This window comes from Oncorhynchus mykiss, chromosome 2, assembly GCF_057628025.1.
Source record: "Oncorhynchus mykiss isolate SJ-2025 chromosome 2, ASM5762802v1, whole genome shotgun sequence".
Lineage (NCBI taxonomy): Eukaryota > Metazoa > Chordata > Actinopteri > Salmoniformes > Salmonidae > Oncorhynchus > Oncorhynchus mykiss.
This window is the reverse complement of record NC_143023.1, coordinates 86032735-86056691: the sequence shown is the minus strand read 5'-3', so window position 1 is coordinate 86056691 and position 23957 is coordinate 86032735. Positions and strand designations below refer to the sequence as shown.

General features: G+C 40.5%; 1 protein-coding gene across 4 annotated transcripts in view; it reads left to right on the top strand.

Moving 5' to 3' along the window:
* ccnd2a (cyclin D2, a) overlaps positions 1-23957 on the top strand; it is a 276544-nt gene that overhangs the window by 219786 nt on the left and 32801 nt on the right. The window contains exon 3 of one of the 4 annotated variants that reach the window (XM_090211008.1): positions 7143-7232. The exons of 2 other annotated variants lie outside the window; for them this stretch is intronic. Coding sequence is in view for 1 of the 2 variants with exons in the window: in XM_090211004.1 (XP_090067130.1) it covers positions 23576-23578 (3 nt within the window). In the remaining variant the exon portion in view is untranslated. Of the gene's footprint in view, positions 1-7142; positions 7233-23537; positions 23579-23957 lie in introns of those variants that run through there. One more of the 4 variants, XM_090211004.1, reaches the window with a different exon arrangement.

Genomic DNA, 23957 nt, shown 5'->3' with positions numbered 1-23957 from the left:
ACTATTTAATGAAGCTGCCAGTTGTGGACTTGTGAGGCGTCTGTTTTTCAAACTAGACACTTTAATGTATTTGTCCTCTTGCTCAGTTGTGCACTGGGGCCTCCCACTCCTCTTTCTATTCTGGTTATAGCCAGGTTGCGCTGTTCTGTGAAGGGAGTAGTACACAGCGTTGTACGAGATCTTCAGTTTCTTGCAATTTCTCGCATGGAATAGCTTTAATTTCTCAGAACAAGAATAGACTGACGAATTTCAGAAGAAGAAGTTCTTTGGTTCTGGCCATTTTGAGCCTGTAATTGAACCCACAAATGCTGATGCTCCAGATACTCAACTAGTCTAAAGAAGGCCAGTTTTATTGCTTCTTTAATCAGTTTAATCAGAACAACAGTTTTCAGCTGTGCTAACATAATTGCAAAAGGGTTTTCGAATGATCAACTAGCCTTAATTTTTATTTATTTTATCTTTATTTAACCAGGCAAGTCAGTTAAGAACAAATTCTTATTTTCAATGACGGCCTGGGAACAGTGGGTTAACTGCCTGTTCAGGGGCAGAACGACAGATTTGTACCTTGTCAGCCCGGGGGTTTGAACTCGCAACCTAGTTACTAGTCCAACGCTCTAACCACTAGGCTACCCTGCCGCCCCAGTCCAAAATTAAATCTAGTCAGCTTTCTATTTCGCAACAAGCCTCCTTCACTCATGCTGCTAAACATACCCTCGTAAAACTGACTATCCTCCGATCCTTGACTTGGGCGATGTCATTTACAAAATAGCCTCCACCACTCTGCTCAGCAAATTGGATGTAGTCTATCACAGTGCCATCTGTTTTGTCACCAATGCCCCATATACTACCCACCATTGCGACCTGTATGCTCTCGTTGGCTGGCCATCGCTTCATAGTTGTCGCCAAACCCACTGGCTCTAGGACATCTATAAGTCTTTGCTAGGTAAAGCCCCGCCTTATTACGGCTCACTGGTCACCATAATAACACCCACCCGTAGCACGTGCTCCAGTAGGTATATTTCACTGGTCATCCCCAAAGCCAACTCCTCCTTTGGACGCCTTTCCTTCCAGTTCTCTGCTGCCAATGACTGGAATGAATTGCAAAAATCACTTAAGCTGGAGTCTTATATCTCCCTCACTAACTTTAAGCATCAGCTGTCAGAGCAGCTTATCGATCACTGCACCTGTACACAGCCCATCTGTAAATAGCCCACCCAACTACCTCATCCCATATTGTTATTTAGTTTTGCTCTTTTGCACTCCAGTATCTCTACTTGCACATCATCAACTGCACATCTATCACTCCAGTGTTAATGCTAAATTGAAATTATTTCACCACTATGGCCTATTTATTGCCTTACCTCCTTAATCTTACTACATTTGCACACACTGTATATATATGTTTCCATTGTGTTATTGACTGTAAGTTTGTTTATCCCATGTGTAACTCTGTGTTGTTGTATGTGTCGCACTGCTTTTCTTTATCTTGGTCAGGTCGCAGTTGTAAATGAGAACTTGTTCTCAACTGGCCTACCTGGTTAAATAAAATAGAAGAAGAAAAAAAAGAAAAAAATAGCTAGCACAACGTGCCATTGAAACACAGGAGTGATGGTTGCTGATATTGGGCCTATGTACGTCAATGTAGATTTTCAATCAAAAATCTGCCATTTCCAGCTACAATAGTAATTTACAAGAAGTGTATACACACTAAAGGTCATATGTTTTAGAACACCTACTCATTCAAAGGTTTTTCTTTATTTTTACTATTTTTTACATTGTAGAATAATAGTGAAGACATCAAAACTAGTAAATAACACATTTGGAATCATGTAGTAACCAAAAAAGTGTTAAACAAATCTAAATATGTTTTATATTTGAGATTCTTCAAAAAGCCACCCTTTGCCTTGATGACTGCTTTGGACACTCTTGGCATTCTCTCAACCAGCCTCATGAGGTAGTCACCTGGAATGCATTTTCAACAGGTGTGCCTTCTTAAAAGTTATTTTGTAGAATATCTTTCCTTCCTAATGCATTTGAGCCAATCAGTTGTGTTGGGACAAGGTAGAACAGAAGATAGAACTATTTGGTAAAAGACCATGTTCATATTATGGCAAGAACAGCTCACATAAGCAAAGAGAAACGACAGTCCATCATTGCTTTCAGACATGAAGGTCAGTCAATATGGAACATTTCAAGAACTTTGAAGGTTTCTGCAAGTGCAGTCGCAAAAACCATCAAGCGCTATGATGAAACTGGCTCTCATGAGGACTGCCACAGGAATAGAAGACCCAGAGTTACCTCTGCTGCGGAGGATAGGTTCATTAGAGTTACCAGCCTCAGAAATTGCAGCCCAAATAAATGCTTCACAGAGTTCAAGTAACAGACACATCTCAACATCAACTGCTCAGAGGAGGCTGTGTGAATCAGGCCTTCATGGTCGAATTGCTGCAAAGAAACAACTACTAAAGGACACTAATAATAAGAAGAGACTTGCTTGGGACAAGAATCACGAGCAATGGACATTAGATCAGTGGAAATTTGTCCTTTGGTCTGGAGTCCAAATTGCAGATTTTTGTTTCAACCGCCATGTCATATTGAGAGGCGTGTGGGTGAACGAATGATCTCCGCATGTGTATTTCCCACCGTAAAGCATGGAGGAGGAGGTGTGATGGTGTGGGGGTGGTTTTCTGGTGACACTGTCAGTGATTTATTTAGAATTCAAGAAACATTTAACCAGCACAGCTACCACAGCAAACTTTTGACCGGTAGTGTATACAGTGGGGCAAAAAAGTATTTAGTCAGTCACCAATTGTGCATGCTCTCCCACTTAAAAAGATGAGAGAGGCCTGTAATTTTCATCATAGGTACACTTCAACTATGACAGACAAAATGAGAAAAAAAAATCCAGTGAGTGAATTTATTTGCAAATTATGGTGGAAAATAAGTATTTGGTCACCTACAAACAAGCAAGATTTCTGGCTCTCACAGACCTGTAACTTCTTCTTTAAGAGGCTCCTCTGTCCTCCACTCGTTACCTGTATTAATGGTACCTGTTTGAACTTGTTATCAGTATAAAAGACACCTGTCCACAACCTCGAACAGTCACATTCCAAACTCCACTATGGCCAAGACCAAAGAGCTGTCAAAGGACACCAGAAACAAAATTGTAGACCTGCACCAGGCTGGGAAGACTGAATCTGCAATAGGTAAGCAACTTGGTTTGAAGAAATCAACTGTGGGAGCAATTATTAGGATATGGAAGACATACAAGACCACTGATAATCTCCCTCGATCTGGGGCTCCACGCAAGATCTCACCCCGTGGGGTCAAAATGATCACAAGAACGGTGAGCAAAAATCCCAGAACCACACGGGGGTACCTAGTGAATGACCTGCAGAGAGCTGGGACCAAAATAACAAAGCCTACCATCAGTAACACACTACGCAGCCAGGGATTCAAATCCTGCAGTGCCAGACGTGTCCCCCTGCTTAAGCCAGTATATGTCCAGGCCCGTCTGAAGTTTGCTAGAGAGCATTTGGATGATCCAGAAGAAGATTGGGAGAATGTCATATGGTCAGATGAAACCAAAATATAACTTTTTGGTAAAAACTCAACTCATCGTGTTTGGAGGACAAAGAATGCTGAGTTGCATCCAAAGAACACCATACCTACTGTGAAGCATGGGGGTGGAAACATCATGCTTTGGGGCTGTTTTTCTGCAAAGGGAACAGGATGACTGATCCGTGTAAAGGAAAGAATGAATGGGGCCATGTATCGTGAGATTTTGAGTGAAAACCTCCTTCCATCAGCAAGGGCATTGAAGATGAAACGTGGCTGCCCAGCAACAGCCCCAAAACAGCCCCAAAACATCACTGCTCTAGAGGAGATCTGCATGGAGGAATGGGCCGAAATACCAGCAACAGTGTGTGAAAACCTTGTGAAGACTTACAGAAAACGTTTGACCTCTGTCATTGCCAACAAAGGGTATATAACAAAGTATTGAGATAAACTTTTGTTATTGACCAAATACTTATTTTCCACCATAATTTGCAAATAAATGAATAAAAAATCCTACAATGTGATTTTCTGGATTTTTTTTCTCATTTTGTCTGTCATAGTTGAAGTGTAGCTATGATGAAAATTACAGGCCTCTCTCATCTTTTTAAGTAGGAGAACTTGCACAATTGGTGGCTGACTACATACTTTTTTGCCCCACTGTATATGCATATACAGTTGAAGTCGGAAGTTTACATACACTTAGGTTGGAGTCATTAAAACTTTTTTTTCAACCACTCACAAAATTCTTGTTAACAAACCATAGTTTTGGCAAGTAGGTTAGGACATCAACTTTGTGCATGACACAAGTCATTTTTCCAACAATTGTTTGCAGACATATTATTTCACTTATAATCCACTGTATAACAATTCCAGTGGGTCAGAAGTTTACATACACTAAGTTGACTGTGCATTAAAACAGCTTGGAAAATGATGTCATGGCTTTAGAAGCTTCTGACAGGCTAATTGACATAATTTGAGTCAATTGGAGGTGTACCTGTGGACGTATTTCAAGGCCTACCTTCAAACTCAGTGCTTGCTTAAGATGATGGAAAAATCTAAAGAAATCAGCCAAGACCTCAGAAGAAAATGTGTAGACCTCCACAAGTCTGGATCATCCTTGGGAGCAATTTTCAAACCCCTGAAGGTATCACGTTAATCTGTACAAACAGTAGTATGCAAGTATAAAGGCCATGGGACCACGCAGCCGTCATACCGCTCAGGAAGGAGACGTGTTCTGTCTCCTAGAGATGAACGTACTTTGGTGCGAAAAGTGCAAATCAATCCCAGAACAACAGCAAAGGACCTTGTGAAGATGCTGGAAGAAACAGGTACAAAAGTATCTACAGTGCCTTGCGAAAGTATTCGGCCCCCTTGAACTTTGCGACCTTTTGCCACATTTCAGGCTTCAAACATAAAGATATAAAACTGTATTTTTTTGTGAAGAATCAACAACAAGTGGGACACAATCATGAAGTGGAACGACATTTATTGGATATTTCAAACTTTTTTAACAAATCAAAAACTGAACAATTGGGCGTGCAAAATTATTCAGCCCCCTTAAGTTAATACTTTGTAGCGCCACCTTTTGCTGCGATTACAGCTGTAAGTCACTTGGGGTATGTCTCTATCAGTTTTGCACATCGAGAGACTGAAATTTTTTCCCATTCCTCCTTGCAAAACAGCTCGAGCTCAGTGAGGTTGGATGGAGAGCATTTGTGAACAGCAGTTTTCAGTTCTTTCCACAGATTCTCGATTGGATTCAGGTCTGGACTTTGAATTGGCCATTCTAACACCTGGATATGTTTATTTTTGAACCATTCCATTGTAGATTTTGCTTTATGTTTTGGATCATTGTCTTGTTGGAAGACAAATCTCCGTCCCAGTCTCAGGTCTTTTGCAGACTCCATCAGGTTTTCTTCCAGAATGGTCCTGTATTTGGCTCCATCCATCTTCCCATCAATTTTAACCATCTTCCCTGTCCCTGCTGAAGAAAAGCAGGCCCAAACCATGATGCTGCCACCACCATGTTTGACAGTGGGGATGGTGTGTTCATGGTGATGAGCTGTGTTGCTTTTACGCCAAACATAACATTTTGCATTGTTGCCAAAAAGTTCAATTTTGGTTTCATCTGACCAGAGCACCTTCTTCCACATGTTTGGTGTGTCTCCCAGGTGGCTTGTGGCAAACTTTAAACGACACTTTTTATGGATATCTTTAAGAAATGTCTTTCTTCTTGCCACTCTTCCATAAAGGCCAGATTTGTGCAATATACGACTGATTGTTGTCCTATGGACAGAGTCTCCCACCTCAGCTGTAGATCTCTGCAGTTCATCCAGAGTGATCATGGGCCTCTTGGCTGCATCTCTGATCAGTCTTCTCCTTGTATGAGCTGAAAGTTTAGAGGGACGGCCAGGTCTTGGTAGATTTGCAGTGGTCTGATACTCCTTCCATTTCAATATTATCGCTTGCACAGTGCTCCTTGGGATGTTTAAAGCTTGGGAAATCTGTGGTGAGGTTTTTCAGCGTCAGGAACTGGGAGACTAGTCAGGAACGAGAGAAAGATGAACAGAGCAAGGTACAGAGAGATCATTGATGAAAACCTGCTCCAGAGAGCTGAGGACCTCAGACTGGGGCGAAGGTTCACCTTCCAACTGAACAATGACCCTATGCACACAGCCAAGACAATGCAGGAGTGGCTTTAGGACAAGTCTCTGAATGTCCTTGAGTGGCCCAGCCAAAGCCTGGACTTGAACCCAATCTAATATCTCTGGAGAGACCTGAAAATAGCTGTGCAGCGACGCTCCCCATCCAACCTGATAGAGCTTGAGAGGATCTGCAGAGAATAATTTTAGAAACTCCCCAAATACAGGTGTGCTAAGCTTGTAGCGTCATACCACAGAAGACTCAAGGCTGTAATCGCTGCCAGAGGTGCATATACAAAGTACCTCGTAAAGGGTCTGAATACTTATGTAATATGATATTTCTGTTTTTTATTTTTAATAAATTAGCACAAATGTCTTAACCAATTTTTGCTTTGTCGTTATGGGGTATTGTGTGTAGATTGATGAGGAAAAAAACGATTTAATCAATTTTAAAATAAGGCTGTAACCTAACAAAATCGGGAAAAAGTCAAGGGGTCTGAATACTTTCCGAATGTACTGTAGTAGATAGATACCCCTTTCGCCTACTTAAATAAAGGTTAAATAAAAATGTTTAAAAAAACTATAATTGGATGTAGACCTATAATATACAACTTTATTGTGGGATATAGGTCTGTAGGGGCAGCAGGTAGCCTAGTGGTTAGAGCATTGGGGCAGTAACCGAAAGTTTGCTGGATCGAATCCCCAAGCTGACAAGGTAAAAATCTGTCGTTCTGCCCTGAACAAGGCAGTTAACCCACTGTTCCTAGGCCGTCATTGTAAATAAGAATTTGTTCTTAACTGACTTGCCTAGTTAAATAAAGGTTAAGAAAAAAATTATAATATGGGATAGACTTCTGGCTGTTGCAGGATATTACTCGAGGGGCCTCTTTCTTTATCTTTCTCTCTTTTTTCCCTCTATCTCTCTCAACTTCTCTCTCTCAGCTGTTCTTTTCTCGGCCAGGCTGACTGAGTTAGTGCCTGTGCTGTTACGGATTCGTTGTGCTGGTATGCGGCAGGAATCTTTGGATCAAGGTAATTTCACACTGTTCAGCATTTTCCCACGCTGTTAACCTTCCCTTTACCTTTGTGCCACTTGGAGAACGAGATAGGGAGCAACACATGTTGCCATTAAACACACACAGCAGCTCTGCAGCCCACAGAGCTGACTTCACCAGCGGGTCAAAAGAACAACTTGATAGATATTGTTTATAAATTACCATCTGACACTCCAGTTTTCCAAAAGGATTTGATTATTGCAGGCTGATCCAAGTGTGGGATGGTGCAGTGAATTGATGGGTGGTGCTGTAATTATGATGAAGGGAGTTTGATTTGTCATTGCAGAGGTCCAGAGTTTTGGGAGGGAGGCCAGGCTATGGGCCTCACGTTTGTCCTGATCAGATACAATGAAGATAAGAAGGTGTGTTCTTATTATACTGAAGAGACGCAACATGCAACAAACGCAACATGCAAAAATGTCAAAGATTTTACTGAGTTACAGTTAATATAAGGAAATCAGTCAATTCATTAGGCCCTAATCTATGGATTTCATATGACTAGGAATAGAGATATCCATCTTTTAGTCACAGATACATCTAAAACAAAACAGGTAGGGGTGTGGATTAGAAAAATAGTCCGTATCTGGTGTGACCACTGTTTGCCTCATGCAAGCTTGACACATATCCTTCACATAGAGTTGATCAAGCTGTTTATTGTTTCCTGTGGAATGTTGTACCACTCCTTTTCAATAGCTGTGCAAAGTTGCTGGATATTGGCGGGAACTAGAACACGCTGTTGTACACATCGATCCAGAGCATCCCAAACATGCTCAATGGGTGACTTGTCTGGTGACTATGCAGGCAATGAAAAAACTGGGCAATTTTCAGCTTCCAGGAATTGTGTACAGATCCTTGAGACATGGGGCCATGCATTATCATGCTGAAACATGAGGTGATGGCGGTGGATGAATGTCACGACAATTTGCCTCAGGATCTTGTCACGGTATCTTTGTGCATTCAAATTGACATCAATAAAATGCAATTGTGTTCTTTGTAGTGCTGACCCCATTTAGTCGACTGGTCAATTGTTTGGTCGAGCAGTTGCAAAAAAAAAATATATATAAGGCACGTCTTGATTGATGCCTGCCTCAGTGGACTAATCCATTGCGAAGGGCACGGGGATGGCACATAAGTATCATCAGTAGTACATTTACCATTAATTCCCATAATTTCTAATCTACAATGTTTGTTTGGTTACCGTAATTTCTATTAATGCATTCAATATATTATTATTACTGTCTTTTACAGTTCTCATTGTCGGAGTGGACATGGTGTTTGCAGTGCACAACCTAGGCTACACTTGTGTGAAACAAGTTTTGGTTTATTTTACTCCATTTATTGTCCATTTATTAATTGCTTTTTCTTTAGAGCGCTCCTGTCAATGTTGAGTAAAGACGTGTACCTGATTACGCATAGAAGTAGGCCTAGGCTACATGGCCTGGGAGCAAATGTAAGCTGATAAATGTACCATTTGGGGATCTGATGGTATTTCAGATTGTCTTAACTCACCACCACTAATGAGCTGTGGAGCTTCTCAAATAAAACATTTCTTCAACTCAAACAGCAAGTAAAGTCTGTTTTTACATCCATTGAGAATGACAATAGTTACTCAATGTAACCTATTTGAAAAATCTTTCCAGCTCTCTCCCTTTCAATAACCACTCAGTGTGAAAGGGAAAAAAAGGTAATGCTCTGATCTGGTGGAAACATCATAAAATATGCCTACTGTACCTGATTACTTCTTATCCCTTGCGCAAATAGTCTACAGCTGTCTGTGTCTGTCCGGAACTCACTGGCACATGAAACTCTGAGGGTCCAGAATATTTTATTAGCTCAAGCTTTGGGCTGGATGAGGTTGATAGTTGTTAAAATGTTTCAAGTTCCTTGCAGACAATCTATGCGTAGCCAATGTGATTTTTGTTATCAGTGTATATTCTACCTCCAGGCTGCAATGTTTTTATTTGTTGGCTAGTTTTACATAGTTGGCAATGGCAATAGAACTTACTTTTAGATTTGTATAATTTTAATTTAGATTTAGATAGAATAACAAAAATAATCATGACAAGACTTTGAGATACGAAGACTTTATTGTAAAATAAATTAAACTGTTCCAGGAAAATGTGCATATGTAAATCAAAACTGGCACGCAGATCGGTAGAACTAGTCAAATAAATTGGCACTCCAAATGGAAAAGGTTGCCGACCCCTGGAGTAGCCTATTATTGGCAACTTCGGGAACGTAATGGCAGAATCTGCACATTTTTTCTTCTGGTTAGGCTATCTTGATCTCTGTCTCTCTTGAGTCATTTGTGTGTCTTATTAATTTAATCACAGTGTGTTTAAAGCATCAGACAAGCTCAGTAGCCTACATATACAGTAATTGCTTTTATTGAAACACATTGGGTGTGTCTATATATAGAAAAAAATATTTGACCAGTCGATTGGTCGAAAGAACAGAAGATGCTGTTTAATCTGCTTCTTGATGTGCCACACCTGTCAGGTGGATGGATTATCTCGGTAAAGGACAAATGCTCACTAATTGGAATGCAAACACATTTGGGCACAACATTTGAGAGAAATAATAATTTTGTTCCAATAGAACATTTCTGGGATATTTTATTTCAGCTCATGAAACATGGGACCAACACTTTACATGTTGCATTTTATATTTTTGGTTCAGTGTACAGTACCAGTCAATGCTGAGCACTTGTTGGCTGCTTTTCCTTCACTCTGTGGTCCAACTCATCCCAAACCATCTCAATTGGGTTGAGGTCGGGTGATTGTGGAGCCCAGGTCATCTGATGGAGCCCTCCATCACTCTCCTTCTTGGTCAAATAAACATTACACAGCCTGGAGGTGTGTTGGGTCATAGTCCTGTTTGAAAACAAATGCTGGTCCCACTAAGCGCAAACAAGATGGGATGGCGTATTGCTGCAGAATGCTGTGGTAGCCATGCTGGTTAAGTGTGCCTTGGATTCTAAATAAATCACAGACAGTGTCACCAGCAAAGCACCATCACACCTCCTCTTCCACACTTCACAGTGGGAACTACACATGCAGAGATCATCCGTTCACCTACTCTGCATCTCACAAAGACATGACGGTTGGAACCAAAAACTCAAATTTGGACTCATCAGACCAAAGGACAGATTTCCACCGGTCTAACGTCCATTGCTCATGTTTCTTGGCCCAAGCAAGTCTCTTCTTCTTATTGATGTCCTTTAGTAGTGGTTTCTTTGCAACAATTTGACCATGAAGCCTTGATTCAGGCAGTCTCCTCAACAGTTGATGTTGAGATGTGTCTGTTGCTTGAACTCTGTGAAGCATTTATTTGGGCTGCAATTTCTGAGTCTGTTAACTGTCGTGTCTTTGGCATCATTAAAACTGAAGACTGTTCGTTTATAAAATCAATTCTCTTTAATTATTATTACGTGATTATTCTAATCATGTAAATATAATTAACCAGGAGTTCGGGGCACCAAGGAAAATATTCAGATTACAAAGTTATGATTTTCCTAATATAACTTTCAGATGTTTTAATATCTGATCAATTAGTCTTCTAATTATTGAATTATTCTTTACCTCATGTTAGTCTCATTCCAAACGTCGTAAATTGTTGGTTATCTGCACGAACCCAGTCTTCACTAAGAATCATCCATACATCAATTGTCTCAATCATTTATTTATTAACTAACTAAATGATCACAGAAATGCATAAACAAACAAACAAAGTAGATATGGTTACATGGAAATGATAGGGGATGTGCCCTAGTGGGCTATACCTATATCGCGGCTTGGTAGACAAAGACTGAGAGACTGAGAGACTGAGAAGGGTGCGAAAGATAAAAGACACTACAAAGTTGATAATTATAACCATTGAAATGCTAATCCTTTGCACATGAACGCTCACTCATTCGGGAATAATTGTAATCAATATATATATTTACGCTACTTCAGAGTAACATTCAGAAATGTTATAGAATAGGTGTTGTCGACCTTCTCATTCAATGGTATAGAATTCCTAGCTGCAGACTAGTAATTAGTATCAAAGATTTGCTTTTATTCTGTCGGATCGATAGACTAGATAGAGTTTAACCACGTGGTATGGTTAAAAGATTCGCCAATCTACTCAAACCGTAGCTCCCTCTGTGAAGAGGTACTGGTCTGGTCTCAAACCTTTGCCCTCTCGTGGTAATCAAGGTAAGCTGGTCTGAAGGGAAATCCTTCAGGTGGGGGTTATATTCGTATCAGCAGAAGAGGGCTGTCCCATGATGCCTGTGCTCTTGGGGCAGGCCTATGACCTAGTTAAACTCCAAAGGGAATTGGAGTTTCCTTCATTAAACAGTTTATAATCACATTACATCATTTCACAAATAGTTTAATCTTTCCTCATTCATTTTATACAACAATTAGATGCAAGCCTCACAACTGAGACTCTTGTATAAACAGAGTTATGGTAATGTGGCTGTATTGTCTCTCATGAGTTTCACAAACATTAAACTAAATGGACCAGTCGTAGCTGGATTCTTCCCCGACAGTGTACACATTCTCCAAAACATGGACATTGTTCAGTTCTCAAGTTCTGTGATGTGGAAGAGGTTCCTTTGTTCTCCCGTGAAACGCTCTCTCTATGTACTCTGGCCATGAGGAGAGAAACTCCTCTAGGAATTTATGACCTGCCTAACAGAGCCTGGGTGTAGGGGGAAGAGAGAGGTGGTGAGAGAGAGGGGGATGGTGCTCGCTGTACCCAAAGAGGGCCACGTCATGACATAACTCTAATGAACTTATCCTCTGCATCTTCCTTTCCTGTGGCGGTCCTCGTGAGAGCCAGTTTCATCATAGCACTTGGTTTTTGCGACTGCACTTGAAGAAACTTTCAAAGTTCTTGAAATTTTCCGTATTGACTGACCTTCATGTCTTAAAGTAATGATGGACTATCATTTCTCTTTGCTTATTTGAGCTGTTCTTGCCATAGTATGGACTTGGTCTTTTACTAAATAGGGCTATCATCTGCATACCACCCCTACCTTGTCACAACATAACTGATGTCACAACTTCCGCCGAAGTCGGTCCCTCTCCTTGTTCGGGCGGTGTTCGGCGGTCAACGTCACCGACCTTCTAGCCATCACTGACCCATTTTTCATTTTCCATTGGTTTTGTCTTGTCTTCCTTCACACCTGGTTCCAATCCCATCAATTACATAGTGTATTTAACCCTCTGTTTCCCCTCATGTCCTTGTCGGAGAATGTTTGATTGTATGTATGTGCAAATTATGTTTTGGTGTGCGATGGGTTTTGTACCCACTTTTATTATTTTGGTTTTCGGAGTTGTGAGCTTTAAACGACTCCGTTTATACCAAATTAGTTCTCCTGCGCCTTACTTCCCTACCACCAACACGCACCTGTTACAACTGATTGGCTCAAACGCATTAAGAAAGAAAGAAATTCCACAAATTAACTTAAGGCACATGGATTTCTTAATTTATATCTTTTTTTGGGGGGGGGCTCTGATAGTTGGGGGGCAACTCTCGGGAACTGTGGGTGGAGGTCTTGGAGGGCTGGTGGTTGGGAGCTTGGGCTTAGGCTGATAGGTTGCTTGTTCGGGTCCCCGTTTTTGACCTTGAGCAGGGCGTTGATCCTGGTTGCGTCTGTGGGTCGCTCTGGATGGGGGTCTGTTAGATGATTGAATGTAATGTAAATGTTGAGCAGCTTCACTACAAGTAGATTGTATGTTATAATGTTACAATTAAAAAAAGTTCCTCCATAGAAGCAGCTCCTCCATAGGTATAATTCTGTGGGCCTAATTCAGATAATGCATGTCATCACAAGAAGCCCAGCGCTTCTCAGTTCCAACCCCTGATGTGCCAACCTGGTCTCAAAGCAATTTGTATGACTCTGTACGTAAATCCAGTGACTCAATTTAGTATGCCATGTTATATTTCGTCAGGTACAGTGGGGCAAAAAAGTATTTAGTCAGCCACCAATTGTGCAAGTTCTCCCACTTAAAAAGATGAGAGGCCTGTAATTTTCATCATAGGTACACTTCAACTATGACAGACAAAATGAAGAAAAAATCCAGAAAATCACATTGTAGGATTTTTTATTAATTTTTTTGCAAATTATGGTGGAATATAAGTATTTGGTCAATAACAAAAGTTTAACTCAATACTTTGTTATATACCCTTTGTTGGCAATGACAGAGGTCAAACGTTTTCTGTAAGTCTTCACAAGCTTTTCACACACTGTTGCTGGTATTTTGGCCCATTCCTCCATGCAGATCTCCTCTAGAGCAATGATGTTTTGGGGCTGGTGCTGGGCAACATGGACTTTCAACTCCCTCCAAAGATTTTCTATGGGGTTGAGATCTGGAGACTGGCTAGGCCACTCCAGGACCTTGAAATGCTTCTTACGAAGCCACTCCGTTGCCCGGGCAGTGTTTTGGGGATCATTGTCATGCTGAAAGACCCAGCCACGTTTCATCTTCAATGCCCTTGCTGATGGAAGGAGGTTTTCACTCAATCTCACGATACATGGTGTTATGAATCCCTTTTGGCCCGACAGTCTAGGGGGGATGGTAATGAGACCCGTAACAACTCCTGCAAATTATAATAGTGACAAAGTAAAAGTGTGAACGAAATAACCACGAGAACTGAAATCTACCGTCAAACTCAGGGTTTATTAATAAACACACGGTAATGGGGGGGGGGGGGGGGGGGGGGGGGGGGGGGGGAGCAGGAAAAGGGGCTGAGCTGGACCCAAGGAAAGAAACAAGAAGTATTCAAAAACACCCCTAAACTAGACTAGCCTACTTTAACAACAGCTAACTAACTAACCAAAAATACAGTGGGTGGTCCGCTCAGTTCTAACTAGTGTATTTAACAAAGTTTACCTACGGGTAGTGTATGCCCATGGGCGACTTGTCTTGGTTCCCCCTTTTCCCACCAGCAAACAAACAAACACCATAACCAAAACAATACTCACAGGTGATGACAACGTGCTATGGAGGTGCTCAAACAAAAGAGCGGTCAATACAAAAAGAGAGAGTGAAACAGAGAGACCTACAGACATGGCATTTACAGAGAGATTGAGCTCTAGAGCAAACAACTGATGGGGTTTTTAAACCAAGGGAAAGGAACTGTGATTGGGTAGGAAACAGGAGGAGGTGTGTTTTCTGATTGATGATTGATTGGTGACTGATTGGGGAGTGATGATTTTCACCATGTGAGGGGAGAAGGAGAGAAAAGAACACAGGATACACACACACACACACAGGATACACACACAGGATACTGGTATCCGTAACACATGGCCCCATTCATTCTTTCCTTTACACAGATCAGTCGTCCTGGTCCTTTTGTAGAAAAACAGCCCCAAAGCATGATGTTTCCACCCCCATGCAACTCAGCATTCTTTGTCCTCCAAACACGACGAGTTGAGTTTTTACCAAAAAGTTATATTTTGGTTTAATCTGACCATATGACATTCTCCCAATCTTCTTCTGGATCATCCAAATGCTCTCTAGCAAACTTCAGACGGGCCTGGACATGTACTGGCTTAAGCAGGGGGACACGTCTGGCACTGCAGGATTTGAGTCCCAGGCGGCGTAGTGTGTTACTGATGGTTGGCTTTGTTACTTTGGTCCCAGCTCTCTGCAGGTCATTCACTAGGTCCCCCCGTGTGGTTCTGGGATTTTTGCTCACCGTTCTTGTGATCATTTTGACCCCACGGGGTGAGATCTTGCGTGGAGCCCCAGATCGAGGGAGATTATCAGTGGTTTTGTATGTCTTCCATTTCCTAATAATTGCTCCCACAGTTGATTTCTTCAAACCAAGCTGCTTACCTATTGCAGATTCAGTCTTCCCAGCTTGGTGCAGGTCTACAATTTTGTTTCTGGTGTCCTTTGACAGCTCTTTGGTCTTGGCCATAGTGGAGTTTGGAGTGTGACTGTTTGAATGTTGTGGACAGGTGTCTTTTATACTGATAACAAGTTCAAACAGGTGCAATTAATACAGGTAACGAGTGGAGGACAGAGGAGCCTCTTAAAGAAGAAGTTACAGGTCTGTGAAAGCCAGAAATCTTGCTTGTTTGTAGGTGACCAAATACTTAATTTCCACCATAATTTGCAAATAAATTCATAAAAAATCCTACAATGTGATTTTCTGGATTTTATTTTCTCATTTTGTCTGTCATAGTTGAAGTGTACCTATGATGAAAATTACAGGCCTCTCTCATCTTTTTAAGTGGGAGAACTTGCACAATTGGTGGCTGACTAAATAATTTTTTGCCCCACTGTATGTAATAATTTGTGGATTCCATCACCCATTTCGTATCATATGTTACGTATTAGAATTTATATGATATGTTACGAATGAGCAAAACGTACAATATGTTACACATTTGCCAATGTACTATATGTTATGAATTTACAATATGTATGATATGTTACGAATTCTAGCTAGGAGGCTAGGTGGCTAACGTTAGCTAGCTGACTAACTTTATTTAGGCTAGGGGTTAGGGTTAGGGCTTAGGTTAAGTTTAAGATTAGGGTTAAGTTTATGAGTTAGGTTAAAGGTTAAGGTTAGGGGAAGGGGAAGGGTTAGCTAAATGGGTTAAGGTTAGGGGAAGGATTAACTAACAGGGTTAAGGTTATGATTGGGGGACAGGTGAGCTAACATGCTAAGTAAACTCAGCAAAAAAAGAAATTCAAGACCCTGTCTTTCAAAGATAATTCTTAAAAATAACTACACAGATCTTCATTGTAAAGGGTTTAAACACTGTTTCCCATGCTTGCTCGATGAAGCATAAAGAAATAATGAACATGCACCTGTGGCAATTAAGGTCACAATTATGAAAACTTAGGACACTAAAGAGGCCTTTCTACGGACTCTGAAAAACACCAAAAGAAAGATGCCCAGGGTCCCTGCTCATCTGCGTAAACAAGCCTTAGGCATGCTGCAAGGAAGCATGAGGACTGCAGATGTGGCCAGGGCAATAAATTGCAATGTCCGTACTGTGAGACACCTAAGACAGCACTACAGTGAGACAGGATGGACAGCTCATGGTCCTCGCAGTGGCAGACCACGCATAACAACACCTGCACAGGATCGGTACATCCGAACATCACACCTGTGGGACAGGTACAGGATGGCAACAACAACTGCCGAGTTACACCAGGAACGCACAATCACTTCATCAGTGCTCAGACTGTCCGCAATAGGCTGAGAGATGCTGGACTTGTAGGCCTGTTATAAAGCAGGACCTCACCAGACATCACCGGCAACAACATCGCCTATGGGCACAAACCCACCGTCGCTGGACCAGACAGGACTGGCAAAAACTGCTCTTCACTGACGAGTCGCGGTTTTGTCTCACCAGGGGTGATGGTCGGATTTGCGTTTATTGTCAAAGGAATGAGCGTTATTCCGAGGCCTGTACTCTGGAGCGGGATCGATTTGGAGGTGGAGGGTCTGTCATGGTCTGGGACGGTGTGTCACAGCATCATTGGACTCAGCTTGTTGTCATTGCAGGCAATCTCAATGTTGTGCGTTACAAGGAAGACATCCTCCTCCCTCATGTGCTACCCTTCCTGCTTATCCTGACATGACCCTCCAGCGTGACAATGCCACCAGCCATACTGCTCGTTCTGTGCGTGATTTCCTGCAAGACAGGAATGTCAGTGTTCTGCCATGGCCAGCGAAGAGCCCGGATCTCAATCCCATTGAGCATGTCTGGTACCTATTGGATCGGAGGGTGAGGGCTAGGACCATTCCCCTCAGAAATGTCCGGGAATGTGCAGGTGCCTTGGTGGAAGATTGGTGTAACATCTCACAGCAAGATCTGGCAAATCTGGTGCTGTCCATGAGGAGGAGATGCACTGCAGTACTTATTGCAGCTGGTGGCCACACCAGATACTGACTGTTACTTTTGATTTTGACCCCGCTTTGTTCAGGGACACATTATTCCATTTCTGTTAGTCACGTGTCTGTGGAACTTGTTCAGTTTATGTCTCAGTTGTTGAATCTTGTTATGTTCATACAAATATTTACACAAGTTAAGTTTGCTAAAAATAAATGCAGTTGACAGTGAGAGGATGTTTCTTTTTCTGCTGAGTTTAGTTGCAAAGTAGCTAAAAATAATTAAGTAGTTAAAAAGTTAAAAAGTAGCCAATTAACTAAAATGCTGAAGTTGTCTGCTTTGAGATTCGAACTCACAACCTTTGAGTTGCTTGACATTCATTTGAGTTGCTAGACATTCATGTTATAAGCCCCCCCCCCCCCCTTCATTTTTAAATTACGTAACCATCTGTCTTATGTAACCTTACCAAACGTAACATATATGAGTTACCCAGATTTACATTTACTATGTTACGTCTAGTCTATGAGACCAGGCTGGATGTGCAAGTGTGAGCGTGAACATTTGTGTGTGTGTGTGTGTGTGTGTGTGTGTGTGTGTGTGTGTGTGTCAACTCTACATCTGTATCAGTGTTTGTCTTCAACCAGCAACATGTGTTTTATGGTCCTTTTTTAACACTGTTCCATGTTAATATTAGATATACCAGATGGATCAACACCTGATGGGTATGGATGGAATATTAGAGTGGTATAATTGTTTAAGTAATCTAGTTTATCTTTACTATACCCAGATCCTGATCTCATGTAACATCTGTTTGTGCTGGAGACCTTCGGGGCCCTGACCTAACCACACACACTGCAGGGAATATGGGGCCCTTACCCACTGTGCGTGTGCGCTTGAAAAAATCAGGTGTTTGCAATGACACAACAATGAGCACATCAAGCCTTGAAACCCTGTCAATTTTTTTCTGGGTTTCAAAGTCAGTAGAAGAGCATCTTAAATACAGCTGCAGGCAGAAAGGTCTCTGTTTGACAAACATAATGTCAATAGGCAACATTTTCTTTGTTCCCAACAGGGAGAGGTGCATGAATCATACATTAAACATGATGTGTATGAATGCCTCACTCAGAGGCAGCGTTTCTTTCTCTGGGCGATTTGCAGCAGGTGTCAAAATTGGGTGTCACTCAACTTAAACTGTATGCTTTATGATCAGGATTACAGTTGACGTGTAGACAAATATCAATCCATGTATTTGTTCCTTTGGATGATTCTGAAGCATTCCCGTCAATGAATGCCAAAGTACTTTATTGTTTAATATACAGTTCCAAGTATAAAATAATATAATTTTTTTTAAATTCTGAGCATGTAATATAGCTATTTTTGTATTAGTATTTTAATTATTTGATTTCATCTTAGTCAAGGGTGACAATCATTGTGGACATGACTGTATGTCTTGATCTTCAGAGACAAAATGTCATTGAACATCCCAGGGGATAGGTTGACTTTCATTCCATCTGTCTCTCTATCTGTCTCAAACTGTCATCTGTCTGAGAGAACATATTGAGGATAAATTAAAGTCTGAAGTTTGAAGCTCATACAATGTTTTCAATGAAGGGAACACATTCTTTAGGAACTAGCCATCAGAGTCATCAGTTCATTAGGGCACACAACATCAAATGTTTTTAAGGTCCAGGTGGTCTCTCCCTGTTTGGGTCAGTTTTCTTCTGTTTGGTGCCTTATGAACACTACCCACTGGACTGTCTTGCAGTACAATAAAAGGTTGTGATGATGCACATTTGGTCTGGACATGTGGGTGGAATTCTTCAGGGTTTTTGCTCCCTCTGGATCAACGTTTCAAATGACCAGGAATCAGGAGTGCCTTTTGTGCAGAATTACACCATGAGGACACAACCTGCCCCCAGAGAGTCCTTGCAAGGCCCCTTGGACCAACAATGCCTTTGTTTTTACTTGTCAGTTTCAAAGGAAAGGAGGGGGAAAAATCTTAGGCTCTGGTATGATATTGGTAAGCAGTTGTTGCATGAGTGACAAACTTAAGGGCTACCGATATGAACATTGGAAAATCCTAGAGAAGCAGTGGGGTGAAGACACAACAGCAGCTGACCTGCTCCGCTCAAAAATGTGCAGTTGTGTTATCCGACAAATGTGAGAAGAAAGGAAAACCTATATTAAGTATCCTCCGGATGGGCAAGGGAATAGTTCCTATCCTTGGCAAGCTGTGCCCCAGATCTTCCCTCTCCTCTCATTTCCTCTCTTCTGATGAGTTCATGAAAGATTGTTGGTGGAGTTCAAAAGGCAGGGTCAAGCATGTGAGAGAGGAGGGAAGAGTAAATAAAGGTAAATGAATAGCAGACTGGCTCTTCTCTGTTGGCAGAGGGGAGGTTTGTCTCGTTGGTGCTCTACAGACATCCTTATTGTATGTCCCATGCAGGTAGAACAACATCAACTATGTCCTCTCTGTGGAGAGACCCATACGTCCCTCAATGTGCTGTTAGCAACCCCTTTGATAGATAGATTGCTTTTAGTTATAAATGCTTCAACTTGTATTTTTGTTTTACTTTTCAAGAGCTATTTCTTGGATTGATTCTACTGATTTGCTTCAAAAACATATGGGAAGAAATGTGGCTGAAGTTGATGTTTTTAAGATTTGTTGCATGACAACCAGAATACAGCTACGTGTTATTAATTTATCTTTGTCTGTGTCTAGATCACATCTGTTCCCAAGGTTTTTGTGGCATGCACCTGCAAATACTGTAATATCAGTCATATCATACAAGACTATTGCAACTTTGTAACTGATTGTAACCACCCTCACATAGCATATGAGAATGTTTGAAGCATGTACCTCTTGTCGGCAGCATCAATTCATCTCCCTAACAGGGAGGGTATTCACCTTGCTCCCTCAGACGCCCACCCCTCGCCCCCCGAAATGTTGGGAGATGACAATTAAACATAGATATTTTGCTCTCTCCCTTGTTTTTGGACTTAATGAGATAAAAACAGGTTCACAGAAATTGCAAGAGGACATCTTTGCATACAGAATGTCTGAGGGAGTTTTGCTGTGGTCATTGGTGCCAAATTTGCATTGTAACATCAGTAATAGAATGGTGAGAATAAAGAATAAAAACATCCCACAGGTGCATGAGCTTCCAGGGACAACCCTCGTGAATTTAGTAAGTTTGTTTCTAAAACATATCAGAAAATGGAAAGTGGTTGAGAATGTAGCCTGTAGCATTCAATTATTCTTAATTTATTCTTAATTTCTTTAATTTTACTTTTTGGATTATGTGCATATTGTTGTGTATTGCTAGGTATTTTTACTGCATTGTTGGAGCTAGAAACACAAGCATTTCGCTGCAACTGCGATAACATCTGCAAATTTGTGTATTCGAGCAATAAACTTTGATTAGATTATTTTTAATCAACCCATTACACATAGTTACTTTCACTAAATAGTCAAATGAGCTGGCTCTCTAGATATCCCTCCTATTATCTTTCCATGTGTGTGGTTCCATTGCTCTCTGTACACTCTTAGAAAAAAGGGTTCCGAAGGGTTTTTCAACTGTCCCTATAGGAGAATGCTTTTTGGTTCCATGTAGAACCCTCTACATCAACCTCTACAAGATTTCTTAATGGAACCCGATAGTGTTTTACCTGGAACCAAAAAGGGTTCCTCACAGGGTTTTCCTATAGGGACAGCCATAGGAGAACACTTTTTTTCTAAGAGTGTAGACCAAACTCAGGTCTCTTTTGCTGTGATATTATTCACTTCACCTTTGAGAAATGTGATTCGAAACATATTATAATCGAATCAAATGAATCTGTTTGGCTGAATCAAACATGGATGTATGTGTTCCTAATCTAACGTGTTGTGTTTCAAGCAGACAATTTGGATTGTGTGAAATACGCAGTGTTGGGTGGTTATGCAGACTAAGCTATGGCTAACTGGCTTTGTGGTTCTGTGTATTGTCCAGATAGCCTACAGACTGTACTGTGTCTGCACTCTTTGATTAGGAGGGATACAGGACACTATTATTACACCGTTGTATTTGCACTTTGTTGATATCAGCTAAAACATTACTGTTATGTAAATAAGTCTAACCAATGGAGCATTGCAAACAGCCTGGTATTGTGATATGGATGGACAAGTTATTTCTGTTTTGTTATTGTTTTACTCAGACATCTGCAGTTGTTCAACCACAACAAAATAACAGAAATGCTGTTATAAGCTATGAGCATGTGTGAAATAAGCAAATTATAAACATGCATAAGATGTTTTGAACGGATACATTTAGTGTATATTATTGATAGCATATATGGTAGCAACTGATCTCTCATGACTGCCTAATGTGCAGTCTTACTACATGGTTGTTACTACATGGAGTAGTAACGTAATATATTTTGATGCTTGTGTGTGACAAGCTAAGGAGACTTGTGAGTTACAACAGATGTCCAAGCTCAGGGTAATGCAGGAAATAGAGTTTGCATTGCTTTGTAAGTGTCAACCACATAACTTGCCTGACAAGGTTCTGCTTTATATTCCATAGAATATATTTTTTGATGACAATGTCAGGGGAGTTATTAATGTTAAAACGTCTTAATTAACTCTTTGAATTACCGTAAGAGTGAATGGTGAGTTTGTTACACCAGTACATTACTTTGCAGTGTTTGGAGTCAGCCAATGAGGCAGTTAGTGAATGGTGAACACATGTAAACACAGAGTGGGGTGGAGTCACTAGTTGGACCTACTATCAATTGGCATTAACACTGTATGCACATGTTTTTTGTCATACAAAACTTCTGATCCTGTCATGGTTGATTTATTCTAATGTTTTATTACGTCAAGAATATGTTGTATTTATTTGGTCATTTTTAGGGAATATTTCCTCCGCTTTTCACAGTTATCACATCTAACACAACACTTTTGGGGTTTCAATTGCTGCTTTTAAAATGTTCACCCCCAGGCGAAAAGTATGGAATAAGAGAACAAACGCTATTTCTATAAATAACATTAGTGTATATATATATTAATTTAGGAAATGAAATAGTGAACTTTATTAATGTTGTTATGGTATAAATAATTGAATGGTTTAATTTGATTATATTTAATCAACCCATTCTTTAAACACTATTAACAAGGTTATTGTTAACATTGAAACAGTCTTTTAAAAATAATTTCAAATATAAACCTTAATAAAAGGACAAATATAATATATATTGGTGCATAGAGTCTGAAATTATATGAAGTCATTCAAACCAAGAACTTACAGAGTGGATTTGCCTCTTTCTACCTTTTGCCCTCTAATATGGTCTGTGAGACATCTAGTTACTTGTTAGATGTATTAGATTTTTCATGTGTAAGTGAATAACAAACTGTGTTTTTGTGTTTTCATCTAGGCCTATGTTAATTATCTGGTTAGAAAGATGTTATTCTTTCATTGCAGAACTGCCCTAATACCAGCTTGCAGCTGTGGCACTCGGCTGCAGGTGTATTAGAATTATCTATAGGAAGCAACATTCCATGTGTTTTCAAAGCATACTTCTATCACCTGCCATAATTGGGTTTATCTAGAAATCAGCCAACATTCAAACAACCTAATTTAGTAACATTATGGAAATGGCATATTTTCAGAATTCCTTTTTGAACCTGTTTGATACTTATTTTGTAATAGTTTCAAATACAGTTCCATGTAGCAGCCCAATGAACACATTATGGTTGTTTAATTTTATGTATAATGTATATGTAAACATGCTCAAAGGGAGGATAAACAATATTTCTCAGAAATATACTATGAACAGTTGTTGGGAAATTATCAACATTTATGAATTTGAAAGTACAACCTATGTTTGTTGGTATAGACATTCTAGATGGTTTTCAGTTCAAATATGTACATTTTCAGAATTTTGAATGTTAAAAGGTTTATTTTTCTTTAGATTGTTTATAGTCTATTGCTGTCATTTGTAGAACATTGAAACGTTAAACTCATAAAGTTCCTTCCAAAATTCCCATGTCTGTTAATTTGACACATTTTGAAAACATCATAATTCGTGTTTTGATGTCAGCAACCTACTTGTGCCTTAAGTATGCTGCCTAGCTTACCCCACACTTGCATTATCTACCCGTTATTTCAAAACCTCATGTAGGCTGTTTCATACCACTTTGAGTCAACTTTGAGACAAACCATTGCAGTCACGGGTCAGATATGAGGTGAGAACTTTTCAAACTTCCCTATCAAATCAAAATAAAGTTTGAAACAAATGTTGCAATATTCTTTAGTTTGTGTCCCATTGGATATCATGTTAATTGCATGCATCTGGGAAATAATGTAGCGCCTCCGCTGCGTTTGACTCTCCTCAGAGCCTGCGGTGACGTCATTATTCCGCGAAAATACAGCATGGTTCTTTCAGGCTACAGTGCTGAGCCGCTACTGTAGTCTTAGGATGATTGTCGAATGGTATGTGTTTGCTGATTAGCTTTTTGCATTTGTTCGATGACATTGTAAACTTTAACCTTAGCATCATAAGAAATCTACCATAACTTGGGGATTGGGGATCTTAATGTTCAAAGTGTTGTGTTCCCAAGAGAGTTTAAACACTACATTTTCCATTTGATAATATCTGCAGCAAAACGATTGTCTTTGTTGGTGGTAAGAACACAAATGGGTTTATTGGGCTGTCTTTATTTTTCACTTTGTTTAACATGCTGTCCAAGAAATGGACATAAAAAAGTAATTTCTGATGGCAGTGACAGGTGCATGAGCAGTCATGAGATGCAGAGGCAATCAGAACACGAACAGCCTAAAATAAGTCCCCATTTTAAAAGCCGAAATATGA